The sequence below is a fragment of the Mustela putorius genome, unplaced genomic scaffold (genome assembly GCF_011764305.1).
Source record: "Mustela putorius furo isolate JIRA1106 unplaced genomic scaffold, ASM1176430v1.1 tig00003853_pilon_pilon_pilon, whole genome shotgun sequence".
NCBI lineage: Eukaryota > Metazoa > Chordata > Mammalia > Carnivora > Mustelidae > Mustela > Mustela putorius.
The window spans coordinates 26170085-26183722 of record NW_025422005.1 but is presented as its reverse complement, the minus strand read 5'-3'; the positions used below and the strand labels follow the sequence as shown (position 1 = coordinate 26183722).

The following is a 13638-nucleotide window of genomic DNA, read 5'->3' as shown; positions in this document are numbered from 1 at the left end:
GCTGAGCCCTACTGAATGCCTCCCTGGGCTCCCTTGCCTTCCAGATTCTGGTTGGGCTGGGTCGGTGGGAGCCGCTGGCCAGCAAGCAGGAGATGTGATGGTGAAGTTGGGGTATTTATTTGGTCGCCGGGGTTGAATGCATCCTGCAGCTCCTGTCCCTAGACTCAGGGCACTGAAGTGGTCTTTGTAGGTTTCCTTAATTATGCCCATACCTTTCAATTTATTTTTTTTCTTTTCAGAGAGCAAGAGTGAGAGAGAGAGAAAGATAGAGATAGGGAGCATGAGCAGGGGGAGTGGCAGAAGGAGAGGGAGAGAGAGAATCTCAAGCAGGCTCCATGCCCAGTGCAGAGCCTGATGTGGGGCTGGATCTCATGACCCTGAAAATCATGACCTGAACCGACATCAAGAGTCGGATGCCTAACCAACTGATCCACCCAGGTGCCCCAATCATGCGCATGCCCTTTTAAAATAATCCCTCAAGGAAACTCTAAATTTAAGTTATTGGGTTCGAATGTGCCATCTGTTTCCTGTTGGGCCCCTGACTGATGCAATTCACTGTCCTGATGACAAGACAGAAATCCTGAAAGTTTGCCCATGTGCAAGTGTGTGTGGTGACGATGGTCATGAAGTGGTTAAGCTATGATTCCGACCTGGGGGCTGGGTGTCAGCCCAACCCCAGGCCCTTGAAACTTGGCTGGCTTACCCACCCCACTAATGACCACATGTAAGAGCAAAGGTGAGCCACAGCCTGTTCTGTGGATGGCCGTGATCTGCCCTCTCCTTGCCTGCATTGGCTCTTGGCTCACTGCTCCTAGATTTCTGGCTGCTGGCCTTGGCTTTGATAGTCACTAAATGTTTTTCTGGATTCGTAGAGCCCCGCACTCCCTTTTGCTTTCCATTCTGGTCTTTCCTGGATGCTGGTGTCCTCTAAATTGCAGGTCACCGCACGGTGCTGGGAGTGGGGCTGTGAACCACCCCAGCATCTGGTTAGGGCCAGAGATGAGGGTGTTTTGTGCCTCCCCACCCCCATGCCTCCTCCACCCCCATCGCGCTCCCCTCTGGGCTGTTGGAATTCAGCTCCCATCCCCTGTGTAGTTTCAGCATCCAGCCAGGACCCTGGTGTGCTGGAAATGCTCAGGGAGTGTGGAAGGAGCCGATTAATGTTTGAGTGACCCTGGGACTCAGGTCTTTAGAGGAGACAACTGGGCTGCTGTGAGCACATATGAGGAGTCAGAGTATGAATAACAGGGATTTTGTGTACACAGGGTGGGGATGTGGGTTCTTGATGGCAGTGACTGGCTTATAAAGGTGGTGGGAGTCTGAGTTGTCTACAGAGAGGGCAGTTACTGTGTGTGCTCAACGCAGTTTGACTACTATAAAGGCTAGAAGGCCTGTTGCACTGGGAGCACAGCGCCCTCTTGTGACCACGCCTATAATCACAACATATATATCGGGAGGTTCCAACCTACAGCCCCACGGGGCCTCCCCGCAGCCTAACTTCTGCTCCAGCCTTGGCCACAGGCGCGGAGCTCTCTCCACTCCTGAGGTCTACCTTCCCTGCCCTCAGGGTCTTGTGGGTGGGAGTGCAGAACAGAGGTCGGAGCCAACCTGTATAAAACACAAACTTTATTGATTTCAAGAAACATCTACCTTGAGTCTCTGGGAGCTCGGGTCTGAGAGCCTGGCACTAAGTTGAGCACATTTGTGGGGAGAAGATGGGAGCAAAGTTGTCTGAACCTGGGGGGAAGAGGACTGGGCAGAAGGGGGCTTCCCCTGAAGGCAGTGGGTACTGGGAAGGTCCCTGCGTATCTCAGGAGGGATTGGTGTCAGCAGAGCCTCCTGCCGCTCTGGCTCACAAGCTCACTCTCAGCCCTACAGACTTCCCACTGCTTAGAGACTACCTCCTTCCCACCCCAGAAATCTGGGTGTCCCTCCCAAGGAAATGGAGATTCCCTTGGATCTGGTGCATCCAGCCAGGGCAAGCATCTCCCTCTTTGTGGTCTCCAGGCTTCTCTCTGCACCTGCTGTTCTCTCTGCTAAGAAGCACTCCTGCCTCTCTGACATTACTTCCTCAGTGAAGCCGGGCCTGAGCACCTCCTCCTGGGTCAGGTAGAAGCCCTCTGCGAGACCCTAAGTGTCCCCTTGCATGCAGTAGTGAATTAGCTTGTTTCAACCTCTGTCTCCCTTGGCTCTGGGTTGGGAGAATTTTACCCAGGTCGACAGCACAGTGCCCAGTGCACAGGAAGTCTGCCAGCAATGAAATTAGATAGATTAGTGAATTCAAAAGGAGGGGGGGTGCACCCCGCACCTGTAGGGCCCCTCCATCAGTGCAGTACTGCCCCCACCTCTCCCCCCTGGTAGCCCCAGGGCTGCTCCCCAGCCTGTGGTCAGATGGGGGTCATGGTGGGCGCTGACGCGTGCCCCTTGTCATCACCAGAGTCAGAGCCCAGCTCCCCGGCCTCCACCAGCTTGTGGTGGCAGCGGCAGGTGGAGGCTCGGCTGGTGGAGGATGGGAGACTGCGGCTTTTGGAGGACTTGTTCTTGGCTATGCCCCGCAGGACCCTGTGGAAGATGAGGTAGCAGATCTCGCAGATGGTGAGCACAATGCAGACCGCCGACGCCCCGACCATGAAGTAGGTGAAGATCTTCTTCTCGGTGGGCCGGGCGATGTAGCAGTCCACGATGTTGGGGCAGGGCGCGACGTTGGCGCACTGCACCAGGCGCGGCATGCCGAAGCCGTGCCACAGTGTATGCAGCACGTACAGGAACAGGAACTCGATGGCCAATTTGAAGATGAGGCTGAACAGGTATGTCCACCACAGGCCGCCATGCTTCTTGCCCGCGTTGGCGTACAGCTTGGCGCACTGGTCGCCGTGCTTCTGGCGGTGGCGGCGCTCGCGCTCCTCGCGGTAGGCCACGTGCAGGATGACCAGCAGCGAGGGGCACGTGACGAAGATGAGCTGCAGGGCCCAGAGGCGGATGTTGGAAATGGGGAAGAAGTTGTCGTAGCAGACATTGGTGCAGCCCGGCTGCTTGGTGTTGCAGTCAAAGTCCTTCTGCTCGTCCCCCCACACGCGCTCTGCGGCCACCACATACACCAGCACGCGGAAGACGAACACCACCGACAGCCAGATGCGCCCGAACGCTGTAGAGTACTTGTTCACGCCGCTCAGGAGGGCCTGGAGCGTCTTCCAGTCCATGGTGCCTGGTGGGGGTGCCGGGGGCCGTGCCCACCTGACAGGATAAAGGGAAAAAAAGGTGTTCGTGACCAGGGGACATTTGTTGAGCGTTTCCTATGTGCCAAGTGCTGTTCTGAGTTCTTTATGCGGATGGATTCGTGTGATCAGCCAATGACCCTCTGAGGTCGGGACTGTTACTGTTCTTTCCAAACCACAGGTAGGATACAGGCACAGAGACGTTAAGTGACCTGCCAGAAGTCACAGAGCATGCAGGCCCGAAGGAAGGGAATGTGCCTTTGCTGATTAACAGTCACCATTTATGCAGCATTTACTGTGAGCCAGCCACCGAGTTAAAGTTCTGTGCCTTGTTATTTCCTTTAGTCCTTAGAATGACCCCACGAGGAAGATACTATGGTGCTCCTCATTTCCAGATGAAGATAACAGTTGCACTGGGCACATAGTAAATGCTCAGTAAATGCTGGCCACTCATTGTGAGAGCTAGAGAGAAGTCACTCTTAAAATGATAAATGGATTCAAGGTCTGGCTGTTGGTGCCAGGGCTGTGCTCTCCACCACCTCCCCTCCCCTTTGCTGGATGCCTGACCCAGGCTGGATTCTTGCAACTTTCTTATATGCCTTGCTACCTACCATCTTGTGAGGGTGGGGTCATGGGCCTCTCGGGGCCAAGGGCAGACCACCCCCAAATGGGGGCACTTTGGTATGAAGATTGTTTTAAGTTAAAAGCAATTTAAACCCATTAGATTCAGGAAAAGATCTTTACCTCTTTTTCAACTGCCTGAAAGAATTCAGACAGAGGACCTAGTCCAGGAAGAGACCTACCAGCACAGATAACTACATTTTTACATGAACTAGGTATGGTAGGCAAGGAGGAACCTAGCAAGGCTTATTTGATCAAAGTTCTCTACATCCCACTGTTTTTGAGTGGACCTGGCAAATATTTGCTTCCCAAATATTTACTCATTTTCACCTTCTGTGAATTGTATTCCTTCCCTTTGAAGTCCCTGACCCCTAGTCCCTTCTCTTTAGTTCAGGATGACATATATACCTCATTTTGCTTGTCTTTGGAATTTCTTATCTGTGTGGATTTCCCATACTGAACTAAATTTTCTCCTGATAATCTCTCTCCTTCATTCTTAGTCAATTTCATTCTTAGTCCAGCGAGAAGAACTTAAAAGGGAGGAGGAAATTCTTCCTCCCCGGTAACCCCATTCTACAGAGAGGAAGCAGGTTTAAAGAGGAGAAATGGCGTCCCCAAGGTCTCACAGTCAGTAGGTGGTGAAGCTGGGAGACCAGATCAGGTTGGGGGTGAATGTGGGATGTAATAATGGTCTGGCTCCTAGCATACCAGATCCAGGGAAACTCTAGAGACAACCTCCCCTCCCTGTGCCAAAGCTGGGGCTCCTGCCAGAGCTGGGGGGAGACCCAGCTCCCCCAGCCATGCCGGATACCAAGGCTTTGTGATAGGGAGACATTGTATTCAGGCCGCCGAATCACACATTTTCCTCCCAGTTCTGGAATGACTCAGAGGGTGTGGACGGGTGGGCCTGCATGAGTACATCTAGTGTCTGGATGCTGCCTTGGGTGTGGGAACACGTGTGTCTCCATGTGCGTGTGTGGGCCTGTGTGCACATGTGGGCGCTCTTGGAGCTGGCTTTGTGACTCTGAGCATGCATGCTGCCTGTGGGTCCCAACCCTGCATGACGGCTTCTCAACCCTCCGCTGCTACTGCCCTGCCTCAAGCCCCATCACTCCTGCTGGTATTGTTGCCACAGCCTCCTCACTGGCCTTTCAGCATCTGGTCCTGGACCCTTAGAGTCCATGAAATTGGATCATGTCACTCACTTGTTTAAAACTTTCTACTAGCTTCATGTTACAGTTAGAATGAAACCCCAGATTCTACATTCTTGCCTTCATCTCTTATTATCTCACCCTAATTATCTCGGCTCTGGCCACACTGGGAGATTTGGGAGTTCTGCAATTATCCTTGCTGCCTGGAATGCTCTTTCTCCAGAACCCTGGAGGGTGGCTGGGTGGGTCTTTCTCATCCCTGAGGCCTCTGCTCAAGCATCATCTTAGTGGCCTCCACAGATTACTCTGGATCTAGGAGCCCCTGCCCTCCTGGTCACTCCACTCCCGTCCCCTTTATTTTCTTCCTTGAATTTAATCACCATTTGAAATGAAATTAATAGTTTTTGTTGTTGTTCTTATTTATCGTCTGTCTCCCTTATTAGAATGTCAGCTCTGTCTTGCTTACTGCTTTATACTTAGTGCCTAGTGCTTGGCACATTGGAGATATTCAATAAATCCTGGGTAAATAAACAAATGCATGGTGACTTCTCAGAGAGGCAGCTTGGAGGGAAGGGCTGTGAGGTGTGGGCAGGAACCTCCAGGAACAATGGTAGCTGGACAAGGACTTCTCCACTCTGGGCAGAAGGAGAAGGCACAGCTGCTTCTCAACCCCTCATCTCTGCTGATGCCTCTTCTCTGGGAATCTCCAACAGGACAGTGTGACTGAGAGACCCTCCTTCTCTCCCCCACTTGCTCCCTGAGACTTGGCCTTTGGGGAGGGGCCATGGAATGTGCATGGAGAGGAATCATAGCTGGATTCCAGTCTCAGCTCTGCCACTTACTAGCCCAGTGACTTCTAAGAATCCCTTGATAGTTTTAACCTCCATTCCTTATCTCTAAAGGGAAAGAATTCTTACTTTCTTGAGCTGTTGTAAGAGTCATAAACCATTCCCTCCCCAGGCCCCACTCACCTGGTGGCAGTTCAAAAAAACTGAAGTGGTGGTTGGAGGCCCGTCTTCCAGCCCTCGGACAAGAGGGGCCCTGTCACCGGACACCCATCGGGGTGCAACCCCCTTCTGGGTCTCCACGTTCCACCTTCCGGTCCTGTCTGCCCAGTCCCGCCTGACACACCCCAGGGACTCGACTCACCCGCAAAGAATTTCCCTCCAAGCCCAGAACCGGGACTGGTGGAGCCAGTCTGATTACCCCCAGCTTGCCCCCAACACCACCTCCCGGCCATCCGCTTTTTCCTAGCCCGGGGACCAAGTCTCGCCGAGCTGTCGCCACACTCCGGAACGCCACCGCCGCGACCACCTCCTTTCCCTCCCCCTCCAACTGAGCTTTCTCCTCCACCGACCCCACTCTTTTCCCCAGTTTCCCTCCATCCCGGGCGGCTTGCGAGCTTGCGGACGTGGGAGGAGGGTGTCCTAGAACTTTCCAGCCCCTGGAGCCCCCACCCCACCCAGGATCGAGGGGCGAAAAGGCAGTGGGGGTGCTGGGGGAGACCCCTTGCACCATCTCTCCCCCACCAACAGCACCCGGGGTCTCCTGGGAGCGCTCGGGTCCCGGGACCCCCACCCACACTCACCGGGAGCCCGCCTCCGGGAGCCCTGCGCGGCAGGGGGGAGATGGGAGCCGGACTCTACAGCGGCGACCCGGCACTGGGCGACTGGTGCAGCCCTGGGGGCGGTGCGGAGGGAGGGAGGGTCGGGGAGGAGCCTCGGAGCCCTCCCGGCCGCCGGGGGTCTACGTTTAGTGCCACGGGCACCCGCTACCGGGGCCGCCTTCCGAGGGCCCCGTCGCTGCTCGGAGCCTCGGTTTCTTCATGTGGGAAATGGGGGCATCGGCGGCCATGGGCAGGGCTGGGCGAAGGCTCCAATGAGATCAGGGGCGGGAGGCACTAGAGACTGTGAAGTGCCGTGGCCCGGGACGGCCCGCAATCCTGACTCGCCCACACGCGTTACCAGGGCTACTGTGTCCGCGCCCTGCCCGGCGCAGTTCCCGCCCGGTGGCCGGCCTGGACCCGGCTGGGGAGTGGAGGGGGGCACCCTGGGGGTCTGCCCTCCCGTCACCACGGCCCTTCACGGCGGCGCCCCTCTTGGGCGCTGTGTCCTCCGCGGAAGCGGAGGTTCCCACACCTTGGAGAACCAAGTGGGGAGCCGACTCTGTGTCCACACTGGAAGGGGCAAGGGGAATCCGGAAAGGAGATGGTGGGGGGATCCTTTGTCTAGGGGTGAGGACAGGAGGGAGAGGGGTGGTTGCCTGAGTTATGTCCAGAAGCAGATCTTGTGAGAGGCGGGTGGGGGTGTTGGGGGCAGAGAGATCCCTTGCCCTAGACAGCAGCTGGGCTGCAGCTGGGCTGGGCTCTGGGGACAAGGACGCTTTGTCTTAGTTATTAGTGTACTATGACAAGGAACCTTCCCAGCCTCCTTGGAGAAACCCCAGGGTTTCTGACCTCCCGGGGAGTCCTGGGATCTTAGTCCCCTTGGGTCCTGAGCCCTCAGTCTCCGCAGAGATGGTATTGCTAACACAAGGGTGACTCTGCGTGGCAATTTCCCAGGACTGTTCTGGCTCACACCTGTGGCCCCAGTGTAATTAACATCACCCCCTCACTCTCAAAAGTACCCCAAACCTGGGAAGATCACCCTACCTACTGCTCATTTTGGTGGAGAACTAACCCTGCATTGGACACTCAGAAACATATTTGTGCCAGATATGGCCCAAAGACTATTTCTTCCTCCCTGGATGAGGAAGGCATGATCCTTCCCCAGAGTGAGAAAACCAGGTACAGAGAGGTTAGGTGACTTGCCCAGGATCCTACAGAGAATAAGGAGCAAACCCGCCTCTGGAGGTCTTGGCTGTGTGGTTTCTGGATGGCACAGAGCCACAGGGCAGAGACCATCTTTTACTTAGTGGGCCATGGCCCCTGAAAATCGTTGCTGAGGCTCAGGGCTGGGGTGGTCCGGGTGTTTCTGTGTTTCTGTTGATGCAGGGGTGGGGTGGGATGTGTGGGTGTGACTGTCCTGTGAAGGTGCAGGACTCTGCCATCTGTTCCCTACCACGTGCTGCTCTCCAGCGTCTCAGAGCAAACCTGCTCCCCACTTTCTTGTTTGTTTGTTTTTTTTTTTTTTAAAGATTTTACTTATTTATTTTAGAGAGAGAGCTTGAGAGGAGAGAGGACAGTGGGAGAAACACTCTCTGGCGATCAGAGAGCCTCATGTGGGACTCAATCCCAGACTCCAGGATCATGACCTGAGCAGAAGGCAGTTGCTTAACCAACTGAGCCACCCCGGAGCCCCCCACCCCCACCCCACTTTCTTGTTTTGAACAACATTTCCATCCCTATAGCAGGTCACAGAGGCAGCCCTGTCAAGATCACCACGGATCTCCATGATGCTACATCAAACAGTCTGTCCCCACCCTCCTGGGCCTGCAAAAGCACCTGACACCGTTGACCACTGCTTCCTTCTCAAAAGGCTTTCTTCCTTCAGCTTCCTTGACACCACACTCCCAGTTTCCTGGCGCCTTGGAGGCCTCACAAGCTATTGTCCAGTGTGGGCATGTCCCAGGACTCAGCCTTTTCTTTCTATGAGAGCTCATCCAGCCTGGGGGCTTTCCATACTTTCCCCTGCTGATAAGTCCTGCGTTTCTTGTGCTCCCCCTTACTTCTCCCAGAACACCAGACTGCCCACCTGACTGCCAGGTTTCCAGTTACTTGATTTTCCTTCCTGAGGTCAACTCTCCATCTTTGTAGAGATACTCTTTGATGCTTTCCTGAGGGAGGTACACTATGCCCCTGGTTCTCTATTTAAAAAATTTTTTTAAATTATTTTTTAAGAAGGATTATGTAGTTTATTTTTTAAAAGTTTTTTTAAAAAATTTATTTGACAGAGAGAGACACAGTGAGAGAGTGAACACAAGCAGGGGGAGTGGGAGAAGGAGAGGCAGGCTTCCCACTGGGCAGGGAGCCTGATGCGGGGCTCGATCCCAGGACTCTGGGACTAATACCTGAGCCAAAGGCAGACACTTGGAAACTGAGCCACCCAGCCTCCCCTGCACTTGGCTATTTTTAAAAAAGATTTTATTTATCTATATATTTGAGAGAGAGAGACAATGAGAGAGAGAGAGAGCACGAGAGAGTGAGTGGGGGGAGGGGCAGAGGAGAGGGTGAGGGAGCAAATCCCAAGCAGATTCCACACAGAGCATGGAGCCCTATGCAGGGGCTGATCTTGTGACCCTGAGATTATGACTCGAGTCGAAACAAAGAGTTGGTCTCTTCGCTCACTGAACCGCCCAGGTGCCCCCTTTGCTATTTTTAACAAAATATAGGATATTTTCCCTCTATTGGTAGATACAGAACTACCTCATTTTTTTCTCATAAAACAGCTGACTAGTATTCCATACTATTTACTATAATATATTTAATCAGTCCCATATTGATGAAAATGAAGGCAGCTTCTAATTGTGAATTTCCTTCCTTCTATTATAAACACCACTGTAATCAACATCCTTGGACAAACATCATTTAACACATTTTAAAATTAGGTCTATAGGATATATTCCTAGAAGTGGAACTTTGGGGTTAAAGTTGTATGCCCATTTGTACTTCAGATAGATAATGTCAAATCTTCTCCAGAAATGTATTAGTTTCTGCTACCACCAGCCATGAGGGCCTGTTTCCTGGACTCCTTGCCAAGGTGGAGTGTTAACCACCTGTGGCAATCTTTGCCAGTGATATCTCATTATACTTCTATTTTGCATTTCTCTTACTACGAGTGAGCACGAGCATCTTTGGATAGACTCAACACCCATTTTATTTTTCTATCAACTGTCCTATGCTTTTACCCGTTTTTCTACCGGATGGTTGCCTTTTGAATTAAGAGATTTCTTAGGAGATCTTTATATATTCAAGAAAGAAGCCCTCTGTCAATGATACAAATAAAAAAGGTCTCTCCCTCCCTGTTTCACACTTGCATTTTGACTTTGTATACGGAGTTTTTGCCGTGCAGAATTAAAACATTTTTAATGTAGTCACATGTATCAATCTTATCTTTTATGGCTTCTGGGTTTGGTCATAATTAGAAATGCCTTCCCCACTCTGAAAGCCCAAAGAGTTTTCCTCCCATGGTTTCTCCTAGCTAAAGTAGTACTTTAATGATATAAATCAGATCGTTGTCACTCCCCTATTAAATCCTGCAGTGACTTACCATTACTTTTATACTAACACCCACTCTCCTGACATTGGCCTACAAAGCCCAAACCACCTGCTCCTGCTTTGCCTCCCACCACACGTCCCCTTGGTCGCTTTTCTCCAGCCACACGGCCTTCATTCTTTTCCACAAACACGCCACGTCCAGTCCAGCCTCCTGGCCTTTGCAATTGCTGCTCCCTCTGCCTGGACGGCTCGTCCCCTGCTATTCCCTGGGCACCCCCTCTGAAGCCACTTTGCCCACTTCCTCAGCAGTGGAGCTTCAGAACGTTCCCAGAGATGCCCTCTGAGAGCAGAGAGCTGGGGGGGGGGGCGCTCCTGCAGCACCTCCAGCACTCAGACACTCAGTGATTGTTTGCAGAGTCAGTCTTGGTAGCGCAGAAAGTTATGCGTGAGAACTGTCTGGCTGTGCGATTGGGCATTGGGTGTTAACAGGTAGTGTGGGGAGTAGGTAGGTATGTTTGGTGCGTGTGGTTATGAATGAGTAGGATTTTGCCAAGGTGGCTGGCAGGGTTTTGTGAGAGGCATGAGCTGGTTGGTGTCTCTGTGTGTGGTTGGGTTGTTCGTTGTTCTGCTCTGCTGCCCGGGTGACCAGATGGCCTTGGTCCTATCATTCGGGCCTTGCCAGCGCTGCTCCCTCACTCCTGACATCAAGCAGTGCCTCCGACACCTGCCCTGTGCTTCTTCTGGAGGGATCTGGAAGAAATCCCATTCAGAAAGAGGCTGTGAGGCTGCTGTCCCACTTCCAGGTTCTGCTCCCAGAGCAAGGGAATGTGTGGGAGGCCATGTAGGCCATCCCTTCGCCTCGGGGCAAGGCTGTGTCCTGCCGGGGCTTGGAAGCTGCCGGGCCACCCACACTCCCTTGAGGGCCTACACACCTGTTCTCTGGGGGTGGCAGGCTTAAAGCCTGGCCCCGTGCTTCTTCTGGCCCAGGCCTTGGCACAGGCTGGTCTTAGTCCCAGGTTGCCCCCTGTGTCTGAAACTCTGCCCGGGCCTCAGGCAGGGGCTTCCCTCTCTGGCTGGGATTTTCTTTGTGTTTGTGCAGTAGCGGCTGGGGGAGCCGAACCCACTGGGAAGCAGTTCAGGTGGAAGGATGGGGACTTTCCAGCCATGCTCCAGCATGTCCGAGGCTGTGGGTAGGAAGAAAGAAATATCTCAGGATCCAGGCTAGAACATTGTTCTGCTTCCAAGATGCCGAGAGTTACTTGGAAATTCTGCCCACACCTCCAGCAATGGAGGTAACACACAGCTTTTCTGAGTTGCTGTCAAGCTTCAAGCATTCCACGTGTGCCCCGAATCCCACCTCTTCTCACACACCCCAGACCTCACTCCCCACCCCTTTCTCCTCCACTTTTTCCCTTCTGCTCTTTCCCTTGACAGTAAATGCGCTGGTACTTCCCTGTCCTCAGAAACAAACAAGCCTCCCTCACCCCACTTCTCCAGCATCTGCTTCATCTCTTTCAATTCCTTTGTAGTCAAAACTCAGGAGAATATCTCCATCTGTTCTCTGCATCCCCCCTGGAGCTCACTCTCATCGGGGGGGCCTTGCTCAGTGTGTTTCCCCTACCCCAGCCCCCGGCCCTCTTGCTGGGGCTCCAGCATTTGGTCGCAGAACATCACACTCTTCTGACTTTTCTTCCTTTCTGGGTTTCCTTTTTGTCTCCAGATCTCCCTGACTTTGAAGTACTGGGGTGCCCCAGGGCTCAGTCCTTGGCTCTTTCTCTTCTCTGTCCCCACTCATTCTCCTGGCAATGTTATCCAGTCTCAGGATTTAACATATTAGAATTAGGCTGACCAGGCCTGACTGCTTGTCTCCATCCAGGCCACGCCCCCTGCCCTGACTCTGGGCTCAGCAGTTACTCCCCTCGCCTGCCGGTGTCCAGTAGGGACTGCAAACTGACCACGTCCCACATTAAACTCCTTCCTTATTAGGATTGTTGGATTTAGAACCAAACCTAGCCAGCAAGCAAGGACCCCAGAAACAAAACAAAACAAAAATCCCAAATCATGTGCTCTGTTAAATTTAAATTTCAGATCGTACATGAGGCTTACTTACACCAAAAAAAACTTTATTCTTTATTTGAAATTAAAATGGAGTTAGGAGTCCTGATGTCCTCTGACACCCTGCTCCCTACATCGCCCTCCATCAGTTCTCCATCCTTGACTCACCCGAATGAGTACATGGCAATTGTACTCATCTACTCATTAAGGCCCCCAACTTAAGAGTCATTGTTGACCCTTTTTATTTCTACCCCACGTTCACTGCCACCGAATCATTGTGGTGTTCCTTTCAAAATGTTTTCAAAATCTGGCCGCTTCTCACTGACTATGGATGTTATCCTGGTAACGTCAAAGCCAAAGATAATTCCTTCCCTGCATTATTGCTGGTGTCCTATAAACGATCGCCCTCCTTATGCCTTGTCCCCATGCATCTACTGTGAACACAACCACCAAGGGGATCATGCCACTCCATTTTCTCCCCCACGGTGCGTCCCTGGCGTTCTGCTCGCTCAGAGGGACAGCCAGAGGTTTGAGGATGGCTTATAGGATCCCATGTGTTCTGGTCCTTCTCTAGCCTCTTCTAAACACTCTGGTCTCTTGGCTCTCTGACTGCTCGGCCTCACTGGCTTCTTTGCGGCCCGTGGGTGTGCCTGGGCTCTTCCCCAGCCTCTGTGCCAATGCACGTGCTTTTCCTTTCATCTGGCACACTTCTCCCCCTCTCTGCACCGTGTGCTGCCTTGCCTTCCCTGGCCTTCCCGTCTAGAATTGCTATAAGGTTTCCTCCCCACCCTTTCTCTCTCCTGCTTTATTTTTCTCCTTGGCAACTATGATCATGCAACTTATTCTATATTTTGCTTATTCTTCTTTTTAATTGTCTGTCCCATCACTGGCATCTGTGAGGACAGCCATTTTTGGGAGTCTCTTGTGTCCACTGCTCTCTTCCCAGCACCTAAAACAGTGCCTGGCACTTTGTAGACAAAGTACTTGCCAGATGAGGGAAAAAGCCCATCACACAGAATAAGCCCTGTCCCAGACTGACACAGAGTGGCTGTTTGATCAGTTCCTTCTATCTTAGTATCCCACCCACCTACCTTCTAGAAGTCCCTCTCTGACCACCTCCCTCCTCCAGGAAGCCTTCCTTGACTTGGCCTCATCTCTTTCCCCTCTCTCCTACCACCAGGCCCAAATCCCTGGTTTGGTACTCAAGGTTACAAGTGAGCTGTCTGTGTGGCTGACTGTGTCTGTCTTCACCCAGCCTCTGCTCTCCCAGGAGAAGAAGCTCTTTGCCAGAGCTCTCCTTTGAGCTGCAAGGGTGTGGGCATCAGGGCAGCTGGGGAAGCCAGCCTGGGGTGAGGCATGTGCCAGATTCCTGAAATCAGCCTGCCACCTGCACTGTGGGAGCTTCTGGAGCCTTGATCCTGGGTCAAAGAGGTGCTGGGCA

The 13638-nt window shown here is 52.8% G+C and overlaps 1 protein-coding gene across 2 annotated transcripts; it reads right to left on the bottom strand.

Annotated features, from left to right (window-relative positions):
* Positions 1 to 1609: 1609 nt before the first annotated feature.
* On the bottom strand, positions 1610 to 6912 carry GJB3 (gap junction protein beta 3). Of its 2 annotated transcripts, none has more exons than XM_004740847.3 (2): positions 6576 to 6912; positions 1610 to 3234 (listed from the first exon to the last, which is right to left on the bottom strand). In XM_004740847.3, the coding sequence occupies exon 2, from the start codon at positions 3198 to 3200 to the stop codon at positions 2388 to 2390; it is 813 nt and encodes a 270-aa protein (XP_004740904.1). In that variant the 5' UTR covers positions 3201 to 3234; positions 6576 to 6912; the 3' UTR covers positions 1610 to 2387. The 2 variants fall into 2 exon arrangements, with proteins under 2 accessions (XP_004740904.1, XP_004740905.1); XM_004740848.3 differs by lacking the exon at positions 6576 to 6912 and adding an exon at positions 5959 to 6472.
* Between the last annotated feature and the right edge of the window lie 6726 nt (positions 6913 to 13638).

Coding starts and splice junctions, on each gene's coding strand:
- GJB3 (XM_004740847.3), bottom strand. CDS start 3,200: ATGGACTGGAAGACGCTCCAGGCCCTCCTGAGCGGCGTGAACAAGTAC.